The following is a 13,710-nucleotide window of genomic DNA, read 5'->3' as shown; positions in this document are numbered from 1 at the left end:
GTGTTGTCTGATTATGTTGGTGTCAAATCTACACACTGACAGAAGCTACGAGGATTTGGTACTTACTATGCGTGAACAGTCGCGACAAACTCATTACGTGTCAAGGCGGACATCATGAACAAGAAGGGTACCAAGTGGCCTCAAAAGTGCAAACTAAATTAGTCTGACTTGATGGTAATGGATTCTTATGGCGCAAGGGAACTGTGGCCAAAGCGCGCCATGGGACAAGGTTTTTTTTTTTTCAAGCTGGGGTCAAGGATTCATTTCCCAAGTATTTCACCCTAAAGAAGCCGAGCACCAGCCATGGGAAAGCTTGTACCCTTGTGTCACCCGTGGGTACTCGGTGGCACTGGGAATCGAACCCCGCACCTCCCGCATGCGAGGTGGATGCTCAATTGACCAGGTCACCAATTCGGTTAATTGGTCTGACTTAAAGTGTCCATTTATTCAGCGGCCCCTAAGCCGATTAAGCCCCTTTCATTTCGCTGTATTTGCATCGCCATGAATTGAGCCGTTTCAAGCCGTTTATACCTGTAGGAATGGGAACATTGGGCTTGAGGCTGGGATTTTCGAGACGGCCCGTGCCGACAAGCCAGCGGAACTCGTCTTTGAATTTGTTGATGTAGCCGCAAAGCCCGTCAGTGAAGTTGCACTCGACAGGGTGGACACATGGCTCAGGTCGTAGTGCCACGTCGTCCACAGCGAAAGAACGGTAATCTTCAACAGGAAGTAGAGCTCGGAACACGACCTGCATGAGGCAGTGTGACAGAAAAGAAGGTGAAGGTTAGAAGGGAACAGGAGTCCTCAGTGAGTGCACCTTCAAAGCGCGATGTAAGAAAGTAGCCTGCCTTCAAAGGCCTTATCGAACACGAAGGTTTCCATCTAGTGGTTATTTCTGTAAGCCGGTTATGACATCTCAATACCTCAGTGCTATCCATGAGGTTATACTGACGGCTATTGACTAGGACAATCTATCTCATAAATCGGTGGGGAGAATAATGATTGCAAAAACGTTTGCAGACACATCAACTTAATTTAGGATAACTTAAATTCCGGCTAGCTGGTGCATAGTACTTGAGGCAGGAAACAATAGCTCTTACAGAAACAAACATAACGGAAGAACGAAGCAGGGCAAGCGCTAACTTCATCTATCTTTATTCGCTGCGAAGCGAGCAAATATAAGGAAACCCACGGCACGCACTGGAGCAAGGCCGCACACAATCAATCAAACCGCTCAAGATACGACATCTCGGTCTTAATGAAAGGTCACAGAGGTATCGCTGACAAAATCTACTCTCATGTGCAAAACTTCCAAAACCTCCGCTGCCTTAGTATCGTTGCTCCTGCCCAGAATCATTATCTCATGAAACCATGGTTCACTCTTTATGAAGTGGTAGCATTTTTCCAGCGGCGAATGTGGTGCCGCTCGGTGACATATATTTCATTCTGCACAGTACTGCTTAAGTTAGTGCATGTTGCTGCGGTTGGGCCTAGTTGGTACATGTTGCTGTGAAGGTGAAGGTTGCGCAAACACGGGACGAATTACAAAGAAGAGACACAGAGACACATACAGGCACACTAACAACTGCTTTTTTCTTCTTGAGAACGCAAACTTATGCACCTGACCACGCATGCTCAAACGCTATCTTTAACCACAATAGTCATGCAAAGGGCTGTTAAAGCGGACGCGGACGCCAAAAAAAAAAATTGATTTCAGCTGCGTACAGAGCCTCGGACGTATCACTAATATCCGGCTTTCGGCAGCAGGTTTGCCTATGTCGCTATTGACGGTGGTTGCCGAGGCCCTGATACGAGAGATGAAGACCGGTATGCCAAGCATGAGGGGTACGAGTGAACGTGAAGCATTCGGACCTGTGGTGGTACCTTATCTGCATAAGGTGTCTCATCGCCTCAAGAGAGTTGCAGGCAGGCATGATGTCCCTGTGGCGTTTTCCGCACCGAATAAACTGGCAAAGCTGTGGTCGTCCCGCACGTACGGAGATAGAAGGAGTGGCTGCCTAATCAGGCACGGGACATCATACAACCCTTGCGCCGCCGGGGTGGTATATGCCTTCCCTCTTTCATGTAGTAAGACCAACATCGGGCAGACAGGGCAGTGCATAAACGAGCGACTCAGGGAGCATGCGAATAAAGTTAAGAACAGCACAGACAAAGGGGCACATCTTGTGTCCCACCTTAGTTATTGCAGCAATTGCGCAACGCGAATTGACGAGACCGTGATACCTGGCAAAAGCAGAAACGAACACGCGTGCCTAACTTTGGAAGCTTTCCACATAAAGGAAAAAGCAGTAGACTGTAATAGTGATACGTACGTGGCTCTGTACGCAGCTGAAATTAATTTTTTTGCGTTCACGTCGTCTGCGTGTACAGCCCTTGGCATGACTATTATGGTTAAAGATAGCGTTTGAGCATGCGTGGTCAGGTGTATAAATATGCGTTCTCGCGAAGAGAAACCAGTTGTTAGTGCGCAGTGTGTGTCTCTATGTCTCTTCTTTGTGGTTCGTACCGTGTTTTCGCAACCTTCACAGCCTCCTTATAGCGACCACTCGTACTCAGCTGCCCATTCATTCCCGCATCGCCCCCTTTGGCCCGCATATGCTTTCCCGCAAGTCAATGGTATCTGATACGCCACACCGGTGCTGCACTTTGAAAACGGTTTGTCGTGTTTTTATGGCAAGCGCTCTTAGTACCTTCCCTCGTAATGCGCGCGCAGAGCAAGTTTTCGTGGAGACGAAAACGTGATTAGTACGCTGTCTATTCGCCACCTTTTTCACATTTATGGCGACCCTCTGAACATACGGGAGCACTTCTGGTTTCACAGCTTGCTTTCTTGGCTCACACGGCTTTTCAAACAAGGTACCTTTGATTTTTCGTAGGAGTGCATCAGCAACAGCTGTGATGACCGAGCTTTGAAGCCTCCGCTACCTGCTCCTGGATGACGCGCCGAATCGAGAGCGCGAAGCATGGCGTAGGCTGCTCGGAAACAGGCAATAGGGAAGTTGGTGTCCCCTTCGCATATGAATGCCTGGATCTCTAGGAGCAACGGGGACGGATCGGCACGGAGACCGCCAAAGGCCAACCAGGCGGGGGACTAGTCAAGAACACAGGAAGGGTGAGTAGAAGCCCGTTGTTTCTTCAGTACGTCGTAGCTTTTACAAAGCTTAATCACGTTGCCGATGGTTTGGGAATTCTTGGCTAGTAACATGTGGAAGGTTTCGTCAGATATGGCCTTCAAAGTGTTGTTAATCTTGTTGCCTTCAGTGATCGAGGGATTGAGGTTCGTTTACACAGATGGACAACATCCTCGGTGTAATTGATAATTGGCTCTTCTCCCTGTTGAGCGTGAGCATAGGAGCGTTGTGCTGTGCGTAGCTCACTGAAGGTATTTCGGCCGAAGACATCTGAGAAAATGGTCTTGAAAAAATCCCACGTATGAAGGTCTGCCTCATGGCTGTAGGACTAGAATTTGGCACCGTCAACAATGTAGAAAGGACGTTTCCGAGCTCAGTCGAATTGTCCCATTCGTTGTAGACGCTCACGTGTTCATATAACGACTACCAGTCGTCGGCATCGTGGTCGTAAGTGCAGCTAAAGATGTTGGGGTCGGGCTAACGGAGCACACCAGAACAGAAGACGACAAGGGGGGGGGGGACCTGGGAGTTAGTCGGGCTGGCGTCATTGGGAATGGCTTACTCCAAGAGCAGGGGGTTGCTTCGAAGCTCCAGTGTGAGGTGGAAGAAATATCCGCACCTCACCAAACGTAAAAAAGACTTTATTCAGGCCAGCCGCAGCAATCGGGAAGCCTAAAGAGACCAATCCTAGCATTTGTTTTGTATGAAAGCCTCGGAATTCGTTGTCGTCATCGCCTTCAAATCCAACTGCGTGGGTTGGCTGTGACACTTCTCAGTAGGAGAAATTGAATATATTTTACTGGAATGTCGCAGTATAAATCCAGATCTTGACACAACCACAGTCACTATCCAAGTCGCCCTTGGGTTTAGCGACAAAAAAGGTAATGCGAATCTGCAGCAGTCTTGATCAAAAAGCTTTTCGAAGATTGGCGGCTTAAAACTACTTCAGCACAGTAAGGGCAAAAGTTCATGATTAAAAATTTCTCAAGCTTGAAAGTCAATAAAATTTGCATTTAAAGAAAGATGAGAAATTTTTAGAAAGTACCTGTAAGTTTGACAGGCAGGTTCAAGAATTATAGCCAAAAATGCACCCAGCATGGCAGCGCCGCCACCACCTTATTTCAAAGGGGACGCTCCGAATATCACCAGTCTATCCTCACATTCATCCACCACAGAATGCGCTGCTGCATTATTCATCCCCTTAACCCAAAATTCACGGCGTTCGTGTAACACACAAGGTCGCTGCGTAAAGTGCTGAGCTTCGAGGTGGCGCTGTCCAACCGTGGCGCAGCGAGCTGTCGTTGCGCGGTGATATACTGTATAAAGAACACTTGTGGCATAGCGCGGTCTTCCCGTGCGGCACACAGGAAGCTGAAGAGGCTTTTGCTCGACAGTGTGCTTTGGAATTGCTGCCCAATCGACGTCACCGCGTAGCTACCGTTTAGAGGGAAGCTCAGCGCACAGCAGATAAGCATTGAGAGCCTAACGACTACCGGCAGCAATGGCTTCGTGATCCAGTAGGGCTAGTCCGTAAAGGCGCTTCTGCATGTGAGCTACGTAAATGAAGCGTCGTGAGAAACGTCGTCGCCGCCAATGGGGCCTTCGTCTTTCATTGCCACCGGGGCATAGACATCGGCTCCTAGTGGCCGTGTAATGGTAAAGTGCAGCATGCAAGTTTGTGCTAAAGTGCCTCACTATCCAGTAGATACTCATGCTTTGTGTAAGACATATTGCGGCTCCTGCGAGACCTCAAATCTGGCATAACTCAGCTCTTGCTGTATTTCCCTTTTAAGCATCAACAGTAAGCACTAGTATTTTTTTTTCGCGAGTTCTTGTTATTATACGGGTAAAAACGAGCTGAAAAAAAAATCTTTTGCTACTCTCATTGAAAACAGTCGAAGCTTAAATGACCTAAGCTTCGCGTCCGGTGGCGCCTCTAGTGCTCTTCGCTCATACTCTGCCACTGCTGCACCTTGTAAAATGAGCAACACTGGCCATTATTGTAACAAATATTCAAAATTCCTTTATAACGCCTCATATCCATGGTCGACAGTCCTCACTGGAAGGAGTACAACTGAACTGGCCTTGAGCCAGCATGTGGAAAAAGCATGATGCGATAAAAAATCAAGCCTCGCGCATGTTTCCTTTATTCGTAGTCATTAAGGAATTCTTTGCGGCTCGTTTTGAAGAGTGTGCTGTTGAAAAGCTTAGATCATCAAGAAATCTTAACTGGCTCTGCAAGCCAGCACCCCAATGCCTCTGCTACTGTACAAAGAGCAGGTAACCACTGGTCATAATCAAAGGAGGTGTGTAATTCTAATTACTGAAGCAATCTTCAAAGCTCACTCTATAGCAGTCAGCGTGAGCCTCAGGCTTCTTGATCTTTTCTCGACCGAACACCTCGTTCGCGAAGTTCTTCTCTGATCTCTCAAAAACGGAGCCGATGAGGGCACTCACGACGCAGGAGAAAATGGCCGTATATATCGCTCTGCTTCAGGGGTCCAAAAGTCTTGTTCCGTGCTCAGCACACACTAGGTATTCAACCGCCTTATCCTGAAGGCTGTGAGACAAATAACACATGCTAGGGCTGTGAAGCCTTCGGCGGCGCTCGGAAGTGATTTTAGTGCAAAGTATATTCAGCCGTCGGGAGGTACTCTACACACTGACGTCGATTTAACTCATCTGAAGAGAGATAACTGCTTCAGCGTCATGCAAGGCCACAATTTTTAAAATCTAAAATCAATATATCTATCACAAACTGCCATGTGCCGTCTTTACGGAAATGTGCCCATTTGCAGTAGATAAAATTTGCCCGTGATATATTAGTTAACTAAATTTTTACGCATGTATATACCAGTTCCCAAACAGTGGAATAAGCGCTTTGATACATTCAGCCAGTCCCACGCGAGGCACTTCACGCCTGTAGGAGACAGCGTCGACTCAAGCATAATATTTCATTTAAAGAAAGCAAAGCCAGTCTAAAATTGGTAAACAATAATAAAAGAGTGCTCAAGCCCACCTCACAGTGCGATCATTATTGTTAATATGAACGAGTAGATCGCGGAGAAATGGATGCATTCAATTGGCTGACCTTGCGCTCTCTAAGGAACTTGAAGAGGCCCTTGATCCACAGTTCACTTCAGTATCACAGTGGCTCTTGCGAAATTTTTGATAGAAAGAAGCAGCGCTTAAAACAAAATGAGTTCCATTCTTTCACTGAACGCGATCGCAGGCTTGTTCTACGCGTTACCAAAATTGCACAATGCCACCCGGCACGACCACTTCTTTCAGATGTAGGAACTTTTACCGATAACTTTCATCTTTTATTGACTGCCTAGTCAGGCATATCCCTTCTACATATCCATGGTATGTAAAAGATGGCGACCACCTTTGCTGGGTGGTACAGTTTTGTGAAAAGTTTAGAGCCCAGGGGGTTCACTTCCGAGCTTTATATTGGGACTCCAGGAGCATTCATGGAAGTCCTATCTATTGCAGGAGGCAGTACCAGAAATCTTCTCATGGCCAGGAAATTTAGAGTGCTAGAGATCCATTAAGAATGACAAAGTGTGACTCAAAAGAAAACCCCCTGGGCTCCAAACTTTTGACAAAGGCTGTAAATGCCCACCAACAGTACTGCCAAGAAAATTAATGGAAGGGGATTAGCTTGATTTCGGGAGGGGGACGGGCGTAAGAGATGGCGCAAGAAAAAAAGAAAAGCAAGAAATAGTTCAATTTCATCGACCCGTCTACTACATTCCCAACGAATTAATATTTCCGCAACAAAAACAAAAGCCTTAGAAAAAAATGTGGTTTCATTTTTTGCTTGACATTATCCTCACCTGAAAATCCTCCCGCTGAACGAACTGCACTCGCGCCAGCGTCCATTCTCTGTCCGAATGAACTGGAATGCTCCACAGAATTTCGCTCTTGCCGTTCGCCAGCATTTCCGCCTGGGTGAAAGGAATTTCACACCTTTTAAGGCACTCAGGAGTAGAGCACGTCTGCACACTAAAATAGATCTGAAAGAGCCGTGGCATGTGAAGCTAGCGGTATACAGTACAAATACCTGACTGCACAGCATGCGCTGAAGCAACAGGCCTGAACGCTAATAATGGGAGCCCGGAAAACCGTAAATATTTTTCGCATAAACCCGTTCCTCAAGTTTTTTTTCATGTTTCTTTTATTATAATATCATTTTTGTCTTGAACCAGGTCTGTATTTCTCCAGAACACTTACAGCGGTTCTTACACTGATCTATGAAGTTTCCTACAGGTAACATGTTTATCAACCTGGTTGGTGCTGTCATTTATCAAATCTCACAAATCGGTCAGTTCAGTAGCTGTCCAGATGTTTTCATTCTTCTGGTTCCGTCAGCGCCACCCAGCGGCAATAAAAATGAATGGATGTCCTGTGCATGCCGTCCATGAACTTGTCCATGCGATGTGTTAAGCAACTTTTTCTTCGGCACAATGAAACCGTGTGTATAGCGATTTGTTTATTACGGTGGCAGTTCACTGAGCTTTTTTCTCCCTGTTAGGCTCACCTGCAGATGAGCGTCTTTGTTTTCGGCAGGCAAGTACCAGAACTCGAGGCACTGCGCACCGCTCTGGCCCGTCCACATGGGGCTCTTCACTGTGCAGCTTGACTTGGGGCAAGAGTACTGGTTCGTCGCCAGGCCGTACTCTGCGAGAGCAAGCAATATTTTACGAGCAGCACCGTTCGTATGTTCAGTACAAACAATTTTCTGATCTTCAGACTGCCCCCCTCGAGGATGCTGTCGCAAAATGGAAGTATGAGTAGGGCCTGTTGCCAATGCAAGCATTGTATTTTCCGTAACCTGATGTGCGAGTTCTGAGTTCGCTTCATTATATGACAGTCCAGCGCAAGCTAACAATATTATAAAAGTTTAGTATGTACTGACTCAGTATAAGCGTCCCTTTTATTCGATTGCATTGGCCTGTTCTTAACAACTTCTGCCTATTGTTTCACAGGAAATCGACGCGGCATGTTTATCTCTCGTGCACAGGGGCAGTGGTGCACAGTGAACTTGTGATTTCGCTGTGGCGGTGCTCCGAGGAGTCACAGAGACCGACATTGAGCCCGTTGCCTAGCAACCGCCGCAGCTGGCGGACGCAGTGCGCTCGTCGCGCCATCTGGCATGACGTCACACCGCGCGCCTCGCTGCGGAGCCACCGCCGCCGATTGTTATGACGTCACATGCTCGCCTGCTCCTTGCGCTCGCCTCCGCTCGCTTCGCCAGCTGTGTCGCATGCCTGATAACATGTCGGAGGATTGAAAAGGAGAGCTTGCATGCGCCGCAACCACAATTGAGGCGGCAGTATGGACGGCGACAAGCCTCCTAAGCAGAGGGAGGCCTGGAAACGACATCGGGACGAGATGAAGAGGAAACGAATCGCCCAGAAAAGAGAGAAACAGCGTGTCGAACGGCTGGCTAAACGCCGTGAATATGCCGCCGCGAGACGGCTTTCGCTACGTATATCCTGGCATAACCGAGCTAAGCCACTGCCAATTTTTTATTGCATGCCACGAGTGCCTTTACGCTGAAAAAGCACTGACGGTAGTAAGAAACCAAAACGGAGCTTCCGAGCACTCACACAATTTGATCGCTGCGAGCCGCTTGCCAGCCTGTTCTCGAAACTTCCTCCCATGTATGGGCAGGGATGCTCACGTGCTAACTTTTTCATGGCTTATTTTCAGATTTGCCATGTGGAGTGACGCTTTATAAATCGCCGCTGTGCTTTGGTGTCGGCCGGTGTTGCAGTTTCCAGTGAATCCCTAAGATAAACTTTTAACACATGCGGCTACGATGCTTCCATGGGATCCCGTATAAAAAGCGGCTCGTCTTCTCGAGGCACTAAAGCTTCGTGACCTGTCGTATGAGCAGCTATTACACGATTATCAAGAGAGGAATAGCGTCGCTATGCTTGGAATCTTATCTCCAAAAATCGTGCCCACATCAGATGTTTCAGAGCTTTAATTATCAGATAAGCCGGCTTGTGGCTGCAGGGTTTCTCTGGTCGGTTCGGACAGCAATCTCTGAGGCCATCCTTCAGAAGCTCAAACGTGGAACGAGACGAAAAACGGCTGGTGCTCTTCAAGAGGCCCCTAGGCCAGAGGTTGTGCCCTACCATCACAAAATCTCACATAACCTCAAAAAAGTTGCTAGCAGGCATGGAGTACCTGTTTTGTTCTCGGCTCCCAAGAAGCTGCGAAAGCTCTGCCCGCGCATTTGGACTGCAAAAAAGCGCGAGCGCCTGAAAAAGCATCAGAAGGCGTTTGTAAGGTGTTCCACTGGAGTGGTTTATTCCAATTCCTTGTCTTCTGGAAAGTTTTATGTAGGCCAAACTGGACGTTGTGTCAACGACTGTCTAGGGGAACACGCCCTCAATTTAGAAAACAAAAACGATAAATACAAGCATCTTGTTGCCCATGTAAGTAATGGTGGAGCATGTGTGGCCCGGTTTGAGGAGACGAAGGTTCTTGGTAAAAGTAAAGACAGGACAGCACGGATAAACTTAGAAGGCTACCACATACAGAAACTTGGCAGCGAGTGCATCAGCGAACCTTCTTTATCTCTGTTCCAGGCTGAGATTGAGTTCTTTAATGCCGCTACCTGTTGATTACATGGAAGAAAAACGGAAGTGTGATGCCCTTGCCTACCGGCGCATGCGCTCGCGATTTGATGGCTCTGACACAACCCTTGTTTTTGCTTTTGGTCATCTTTTCTGTCACGATCCTTCGGCCTATAAAAGGTGTGGCTTTCGTCGAATAAATCCAGTTGACAGTTAGCGCTTGTGTGTGTTTCGTCTCTCTTGTCCGTGTCTTTGTTAGCGCTATAACATTTCTACTTCAAGATGAACTACCAGCTCGCCCGACAGGAAGTTTTAATGAGCAGCGAAAACTGGGATATAGCCTTGTACTTAGCTGAGAGGGGGAAGCAGGGAAAATTTTATACGAGCATGACTGATATTCTCAAAGGGTAACCAGAACGCTGGGGAGCACCGCGGTGCCGTCGGTCAACGCCTGCCTTCTCCCCATACGATTTTTATTCAAGTATGCTCTCCCGATTATAAGCAATATGCGTGTATTTAAGGAAGTAGACATCTCAATCTACGATGGGAATTCGCGTTCTTGTTTCATGAGGCTTCCTAAGGGATCACTATTTCCGCGAACGTAAGCTGCCGGAACATGCAGATAACAAAATATTCGTTTTCTTTTTATTTGTGTCCTTCTCAGCAAACTATCATTAGTCTTGTGAGTATTGTTCTAATTTTGTCAAAGTTAATTCATTACCAGGAAACGTTTTCATTCGCACTTTGAGAAGGGCAGAATGTTCTATAGTACTTTAAAAAAACGTTGGAACAACGGGCACACATTACAAGGGCAACATAAATCGAGGGAAGCTGCGATAATCGAACAGAACAAATGCCCTCTGAAAGCAAGGAGGAACCAATCTTTTTTGGGGAGCTCTAGCACAGATCGCAAATTGTGCTAGGCTTCACTTTCCATTCAGCGTTCTTAGGGTCGGAGGAAAGCTATCTTCCGTGCTTTTCGAGACATGCACTAAGAAGGTAGGCATGACCGTTTACATGGAACTGGATGACAACTTCAGTCCAAACCGGTGCCGATGTATTTAAACTGCAGATCAGATACGAGGTCTGTTAGAAAAGTATCCGACCTTTGGCCGAAGAAAAAAAACTGGCATAACTGGAGCGTTAGAAACCTCATAACCTTCAAAGTAGTCTCCTTGGGGCTCCATATACATCTCCCAGCGGTGCTGCCATTGTTGGAAGTATTCCGAAAAGGCCCTTTTCGGAATAGAATTTAGCTCTGCTGTCGTTGCAGCCATAATGTCCTTTCTTTTCTGAAATCGCGCTCTTTCCAATGGCCTCTTGATTTTAGGAAACAGCCAGAAGTCGTAGGGGGACATATCAGGAGAGTAAGGAGCCTGTTGAACTACAGGATGCTGGTTTTTCGCCAGAAAATCTGAATCAAATGCGAGGAATGTGCAGGAGCAATGCCGCTAGGGATGCGCCAATTTCTTGTTGACCTCAATTCCGGTCTCTTGCGCCGCACAGCACCACGTAGGCGATGGACGACATCCCTGTAGTACTCTTTAGTCATTCTTTGACCCTGTGGGGTGTGTACTCGTGGTGTGCCACACAGAGGGAGTCAAAAAAGCAGCCAGCATCACTTTGGCAGTGCTGCGCACTTGGCGGGCCTTCTTTGGTCTTGGTGACGTGGAATGCGTCCTCTGTGACGACTGGGATTTGGTTTCCGGGTCGTACCCGTACACCCAAGACTCGTCACTAGTGATTACGGCGTCGGTGAAGTCAGGGTAACTGTTTGTGGAATCCAGCATCTCCTGTGGGACTTCAACACGAAGCTGTTTTTTCTCGACCGTCAGCAGCTTCGGCACGAATTTCGCTGCCACTCTTTCCATGGCCAAATTTTCGGTGATAAGGGAATGTGCAGAAAAAATGTTGATGTCCACCTCTCCCGCAATTTCTCGGATAGTCACACAACAGTCCCGCATCACCACAGCGTTCACTTCGGAAATTACCTGGTCATTTCGGCATGTTGATGGCCGACCGGAGCGTGGCCCTCTCTCCACGGATGTGCGGCCGTCTTTAAACCAGTTGCACCACAGCTTAATCAGTGTGCTGCTCATAGTATCATCACTGAAAGCCGTCTGAACATTTCGAATGGTTTTCACTTGGCTATCGCCAAGTTTCTGGCAAAATTTGAGGTAGTAGCGCTGCTCCTCTCGCTCCGCCATTTTCCTTGCAACAAAAAACCGACGAGAGCACTGCGCACTGCTTCACTCAAACGCTGCTTCCCAGCGACTGACGCTATCGGCAGGCGGGAAAAAATTCGTGCATGCGCACGAGGGTTCAAGGTCGGCTGCTGTAAGCGCACTTGTTTCATATCCATCAGGTGTTCGCAAAAAGAATAAAGTCGGATACTTTTCTAACAGACCTCGTATACGCCAATTTGTCACAACGCCCGTTAATATGATGTGCATTCTCGAAAAGCCTTGCCTTTTCGGAAGCCCAGAAATGAACACCCTATTCAGTGTAGCCCTCAAGATAGACCAGTAAACGACCGGCCTAGCAGTGTTGGTTGCATGGGATCTGTTTTTGTGTAGTCCATATGCTGGGGATAATCTTTAGTTTTAAACAACCGGTAAGTTCATACTTGTTTGTATCACATGCTGACCAAATGATTAGTAACAAAGCCTTTGAAATCGAAAACGCGTACTTAGTTGTTTGAAAGCAACTTAGAAGGTTTAGAGAGAGGGTCATTTGGTGGTAACTTCATTTCAACATACTGCTGTGTGTTCTCTGCAACGCGTTCTGATTTATTTTCATGGATTTAACATGCAAAAGTGTTCCCTTGCGTTTCTTTTCATTTTTTATTTTCTCTCCACGCGCGCGAAAATATTATAGGAGATTTTACTACTGTCTACAGCATGATGAAAAAGAGCCTTTGTGGCTCTACTTACTTTGAAGACTAACAAAAATCAAAGCAAGCATGCGAAAAATAACCGCATTGTTATCTAAAGCATGCGCAAGAATTGCCGCGGAATAAGTTTTTTCTAAAAACTCTACACAGTTAGTACTGACCGAACGCGAAATGCTAACGGTACAAGCAACAAACTTTGTGTCAAACGCGTGCAGTTTTTTACACTTATTGCCGCCAGACTCGTTTAGGTCAACCGCGCATCCAACCAATGGTGCTAGAACCATCGAAACATTGATCAATGGGACAGAGCTCTCCCCAGCTGTTGTTGGAATGCCTAATGAAATGGGGTTAGACAGCAATTATGTGTTGCTTCCAATCCCTTCTGTTTTTCAGTGTGCACTGTACGCATAACTTCCACTCATTTTTGTCTTGCATGGTTATGAAACAAATACTGAGGCACTTTCACAAACCTGTCTTGCTTTATATCATTTGTGTTCTGCGCCTACTAGTGACTTTATGTTACTAGAGTGACATAAAGGGTGCATGCCGATGCAAAGGGTGCATCGGCATGCCAGCAACGAAATACATTTCAATAGGTTCACTTACCCGAAGTGACAGGACCGGAATGTAAATGTGGATCCCGGTCGAAGAAGAAATAGCGCATCGTTTTCACACTCCAGCCCTTGCTGGCCACCCAGCCGCACAGGTCAACCTCAAAGTCGCAGTAGCCTGCGCAGGATTGATCAGATCATCTTTATCAAAGAATTAAAATGAATAACGTGCACACTGACAACATTTAGGTTCCATCAATATGCCTCCTTCGTTTCACGATGTCACCGCTTTAGAAAACTGTTTTCAGCACTATGCCTGTAAAATTGTATCACGTAGCAGAGAGACACGATCTTACAGCCGTTCTATATGCCTAATTCACTACAAGGAGGTTATTGTATATCCGAGCCTAAATAAGGTTCGTCGTGCTGATCTGCCCGAGAAATTGGTGAGCTCGTGTTTCAATCCTATCAGGCCTTGATGTATTTGCCAAAGTTTGTTATTCTGCTGTATTAGCAAGTCT

General features: G+C 46.9%; 1 protein-coding gene across 1 annotated transcript in view; it reads right to left on the bottom strand.

Annotated features, from left to right (window-relative positions):
* LOC149370510 (MAM and LDL-receptor class A domain-containing protein 2-like) overlaps positions 1 to 13,710 on the bottom strand; it is a 94,065-nt gene that overhangs the window by 24,290 nt on the left and 56,065 nt on the right. The window contains exons 17-20 of the mRNA XM_089577884.1: positions 13,245 to 13,367; positions 7,696 to 7,835; positions 6,992 to 7,102; positions 532 to 748 (exon numbers count right to left, since the gene is read on the bottom strand). Of these exons, the coding sequence (XP_089434010.1) occupies positions 532 to 748; positions 6,992 to 7,102; positions 7,696 to 7,835; positions 13,245 to 13,367 (591 nt within the window). The remainder of the gene's footprint in view (positions 1 to 531; positions 749 to 6,991; positions 7,103 to 7,695; positions 7,836 to 13,244; positions 13,368 to 13,710) is intronic.

The sequence above is a fragment of the Amblyomma mixtum genome, chromosome 1 (assembly GCF_055824585.1).
Source record: "Amblyomma mixtum isolate Tamu chromosome 1, ASM5582458v1, whole genome shotgun sequence".
NCBI lineage: Eukaryota > Metazoa > Arthropoda > Arachnida > Ixodida > Ixodidae > Amblyomma > Amblyomma mixtum.
This window is presented reverse-complemented; position numbering and strand designations above follow the sequence as displayed.